This window comes from Entelurus aequoreus, linkage group LG20, assembly GCF_033978785.1.
Source record: "Entelurus aequoreus isolate RoL-2023_Sb linkage group LG20, RoL_Eaeq_v1.1, whole genome shotgun sequence".
Classification (NCBI taxonomy): Eukaryota; Metazoa; Chordata; class Actinopteri; order Syngnathiformes; family Syngnathidae; genus Entelurus; species Entelurus aequoreus.
In genome coordinates, this window is record NC_084750.1 from 24,537,654 (window position 1) to 24,542,653 (window position 5,000).

At 36.2% G+C, this 5,000-nt stretch overlaps 1 protein-coding gene across 4 annotated transcripts in view; it reads left to right on the forward strand.

The window, feature by feature from the left end:
• cep192 (centrosomal protein 192) overlaps positions 1-5,000 on the forward strand; it is a 97,982-nt gene that overhangs the window by 84,902 nt on the left and 8,080 nt on the right. For all 4 annotated transcript variants that reach the window (XM_062029704.1, XM_062029705.1, XM_062029706.1 and 1 more), the window contains one exon: positions 2,424-2,543. In XM_062029704.1, coding sequence (XP_061885688.1) covers positions 2,424-2,543 — 120 coding nt within the window. The remainder of the gene's footprint in view (positions 1-2,423; positions 2,544-5,000) is intronic.

Here is a 5,000-nt window from a genome sequence, read left to right on the forward strand (position 1 = left end):
TCTACAGTAAGGGAACAAAATGCAAAAGAAAACTGCTTAGCTTTTGTCTGACATATTTTACACACAAAAAAATGTAAATATCTGGCAGGTAATCATCCAATAAATACAATTCTCACATAAATAATACAAATAACTATTGATTACTTTGGTAAAGTGAAGTGTGAAGACAGTAAGAGTCAGAGGAGTATGAATGAAGAATATTTCTGTAGTAAAGTTTATGATTGGTTGAAGTACAGCAATAATAGTTTCAGTTTGTACTCCATGTCTACTGAACAATGGCAGCACACTGCTTTCATCTAATCCACGTATTTTACCTAAAATACCAAGTGTTGCACCATAGGACACTTTGAACACAGAAGAAGCTTTTCAGGCTCTGTTTTCTCCTTGGCAATATTGCTAGCTTTGACTCCTGCTAGCCAAAGAGTGAATTGTATTTCAGTTGAAAACCTGCACTTTTTTTATGTAAAGATTATAAGGAAAACCTATTAAAGCAAATATAAAATCACAAGTTGATTCAATGTTATTGGGGGAAAAAAAGGCTTTAAAACATTGCAACTTTTGCTGCATCTTTTTAAATGAGCGGTCGCAAATTCAGGCATTTTTAGGTCACAGCATTCACAAAAAAAGCCCCAAATATCCTGGGGAGACAATTCCATAACGAGTTGACTATGGTCTCAGACCTACAGATATCATGGAAAGCTATTTGGATGTAAAGAAATGACTCATACACTCTTAAGAATAAATACTTTTTACTAGATTTAAGTGATTGACCATTACTGAAGTGGTCTTTTTAAACTATCTGGTCTACCACACTTTTTTCTGTACTCAGAAGTACAAAAGTATGATGTACATTATTTTTTTCGATTTTGATGGTACAACAATTAAATATTAATCATGAAGGACAATGCTGTAATTATTTGTGCATCAATAACATATTGATGTGTTTAAGCAATCAGACGTGACGTGACGTCAATTCAAAGCCAACATAGATCATACATGTTTTAAAAAGTAAATCTTTGTTTTTGTTGTGAAAATGGTGTTGATTGCTTTATGAAACTTTTTGATTGTAACAGCTTAGCTTCTTTATCAACAAGATAATAGAAATTATTCTCATACTGATGTAGTTGTAGTAGTAAAAGTTGTTGTCAATTGTATACTTTATAGTGGTAGTAGTAGTGGTAGTAATAGTAATAGTAGACAAAGTAGTACTTAAAGTAGCAGTAAGTAGTAAAAATGTTGAAGTAGTATTAGTAAAAGTAGTAATAAAAAAGGTCGTAGTAGTAGTAAAAAGATTGTCATGCTGTTGTTGCAGGTGCCTGTTACTTTTCTACCACGGTGGTAGGAGTAGCCGTACTACTAGTAGTAGTACTAGTAGTAGTAGTAAAAAGGTGTTTTATGCTGTTGTTGCAGGTGCCGATTACCTTCCTACCAAAATAGTAGGTAGTAAATGTAAAGTATTAGTAGTAAAAAGGTGTTGTCATATTGCTGTTGCAGGTGCCCATTACCTTCCTACCAAAGTAATACTAGTAAAAGTAATAGTAGTAGTAAAAAGGTGTTGTCATATTGCTGTTGCAGGTGCCCATTACCTTCCTACCAAAGTAATAATACTAGTAAAAGTAATAGTAGTAGTAAAAAGGTGTTGTCATATTGCTGTTGCAGGTGCCTATTACCCTCCTACCAAAGTGATAGTAGTAGTAGTAAAAAGTTGTTGTCATATTGTTGTTGAAGGTGCCTATTACCCTTCTACCAAAGTAATAGTAATAGTAAAAGTAGTAGTAGTAAAAAGGTGTTGTCATATTGCTATTGCAAGTGCCTATTACCTTCCTACCAAAATAATAGTAGTTGTAAAAGTAGTAGTAGTAGTGAAAAGGTGTTGTCATATTTCTGTTGAATGTGCTTATTACCCTCCTACCAAAGTAAAAGTCGTAGTAAAAAGGGGTTGTCGTAATGCTGTTGCAGGTGCCTATTACATTCCTACCAAAGTAATAGTCCTAAATGTAGTGGAAGTAGTAAAAAAGTGTATTTTTCAGTTACAGGTGCCTATTACCTTCCTACCAAAGTAATAGTAGTAGTAAAATTAGTAGTAGTACAAATGTGTTGCAATAGTACTGTTGCAGGTGCCTATTACCTTCCTACCAAAATAATAGTAGTAGTAGTAGTAGTAGTAGTAGTAATAGTAAAAAAGTGTTGTCATATTGCAGGTGCCTATTACCTTCCTACCAAAGTAATCGTAGTAGTAAAAAGGTGTTGTAATATTGCTGTTGCAGGTGCCTATCGCATTCCTACCAAAGTAATAGTAGTAAAAATAGTAGTAGAAGTAAAAAGTGTTGTCATTACAGGTGCCTATTGTCTTCCTACCAAAGTAATAGTAGTAGTAAAAGTAGTAGCAGTGGTAAAAAGGTGTTGTCACATTGCTGTTGCAGGTGCCTATTACCTTCCTACCAAGAGACAGAGGCGACTATGTTCAGTTTTGGGATTTGGAGTGTCATCCATTGTCTGAACCCCAGCAAAAATCCAGAATCCGCTTTCAAGTCAGTGGAACGGTGAGGACAATTCTACCTAGACCGGAATTGAATACTGTACACTTTACATGGAGAAGGTTTTCTTTGATCATGTTTTGACTGTTTTCCAAAGTGTCAAACCTGTCCCAAGGTGCAAGGATGCTTTTGAATGTCTTTTTCCTATTCTTTCCTGCCTGGCAGAAACTTGCCTTGGATACATTTTGGGCAAGGAATTCATCACAAATGTAATGTCTGTTAAAGTATTGTGTTACAACTTTTAAACAGCATGTAGCAGCAGTGAAAAATAGAAACTGGATGACATGTGGTCACTGCTTCGCGCTGTGAAAAAACAAAGTAGCAGAAAGGTTGACATGAAGGCTATAAGTCACAAACAACTTGTAGAGTGGAACTTCAATTTACAAACTTAATTGGTTCTCAAACAGGGTTCGTAAATCGAAAAATGTATATATTGAAGCAAATTTCTCAATAAGAAACAATGTAAATATGAATTTAGAGTTTCAGGCTCGACAAAAGTACATTTTTTGTGAAGGTTTGTAGACTTTGAACACAATACAACGTTCTATACAGTACTGTATATTAAACATAACAAGGAGGTGATGGATCAACTTTCTATTTTTGAACAAGCTAAAACAAGCTGTTGTCCTCTGTATGCACTGCTCTGCCAACATGTGCACACTCACAGAATTCTCTTTGGTGCCCTCACAAATGATCAGAAATCACACAAATCCTTAACTTTAACAAGCAAAAAATTGCAATTGAATAAAAATCACAACCAAAAGCAATTAAATAGGATTTGTCTCTGTTAAGGACATAGGTGGTCAAATATACACAACCAAAGCAATACATGAAATTACTAAATAAAATTTTGTGACCAAAATGATAACGGTTGTAATTATTATTGTGATGTTGTTGAATGTGCTCAAAAAGTACTTAAACACAAACTAAAATATTTTCATCAAGTTGTATTTTTTTGATAACTATAATAAATAGACACACAGTATACTTTTGTGGCAGAGGAAACATTAAATAATGTTCTTGCTTTGTAAGGGCCAAATTTTCATTTGTGTGTTTAAATATGTTTATCTTCATCCATTTTCATTTGTAAAGGGTGATTAGTTTCACTTTCCGTTTATGTGAGTTCACTTCATGTTGAACGGAATTTGTGTTTGTCTGTTTCACCATGACACAGTTTATCAATCACTTTGTGCAAAAACAGCACACACTTTATGTTTATTGCGAATACTGTATCTTAGTTGTTTAGACAGCAATGTGTTTGTACGAGTTTGGATTGGGGAATAACATTTCATAATAGGGAAAGACGTAATGTCTGTTGTTTACATGTTATCATTTAAGCTAGCTAGCAAGCTAGTGCCTGTCTGTCCGTACGTATCAAAGTGCAGTTATGAATCACGTTTTTTTAACATTTTAATTTGATACGGTAATACTAACCGTCGGTAGTTTTACAGCTGTTATCAAATGCAGGCAGCAGCAGAAACCGATGCAAAAGAGTGACCGCTCTTGCAGACCGTCTCGCTCGCCAAACACGCACATTGAAAAAAACACAAACTTCGATATGAACCTAAGAGCCGCATTAAACCGGGCAAAGAGAAGCATGCTGCTCATCCAGGCCTGCACTATGTGATGCTAGTGGGCCAGGGGCCCCACCTTGCCGCACAAGGAATTAAATACACTTAATGAAGGTCAAGATGATTCACCCCCCCTTCTGTTCATTTTGCTATAACACAAACACACGCATGCTGCTGAAACCGAGGAAAAGCGTAAATGCTCTTGAAGCATGCACATGGTGATTTATCGCGGCTGGTAAACTTACAGACTTCATTTTTTATTTATCGTCGGTTAATTAACTTATTGAATATCGTCCCAGGCCTAGCCTTTGTACATTCTTCCATTGATATTTTCTTAGCTCCCTAGTGATTCCCTCCTTCTTTCCATGTGTCAGGTTCAAACACTGATGACATCTATTAAACAGACAAAAGCAAGGAATCATGCAGAGACAGTTAAATTTGGCTCAATGAGGAGAGACGTTTGGGCTGAACTCTAGTTACAGATCCAAACTACGCTCTAAAATCCTGCCCACGTGCTTCCTCTATTTATTTGGGAGGTCCCTGGTTACATCACTGAAGCTGTCGCTGAGGGAAGGGGGTAATCTCAACAGCCCCAGTTAGACACAATATATGACTATTAATGAAATGCAAATGTGTTGGCACTCGTGATATCGCCCTGTCTCTGCTTTGTCTGCGTCACGGCACTCGATGTTCCCTTGGCAGTCAGCAGGCCGATTCAGGGTCTGAAAACACTGATACGAGACGACTTGCTTTGCACAGATAGAAAAAGTACAACTTCAGCACAATTGATAATAACTATAGCAACGGCCCTTAAGCATAAGAGTTGTGTGATAATATATACATCATTATTCTAACACCACGGCGGTCTGTTGTCTTTTTGGGACACACATTG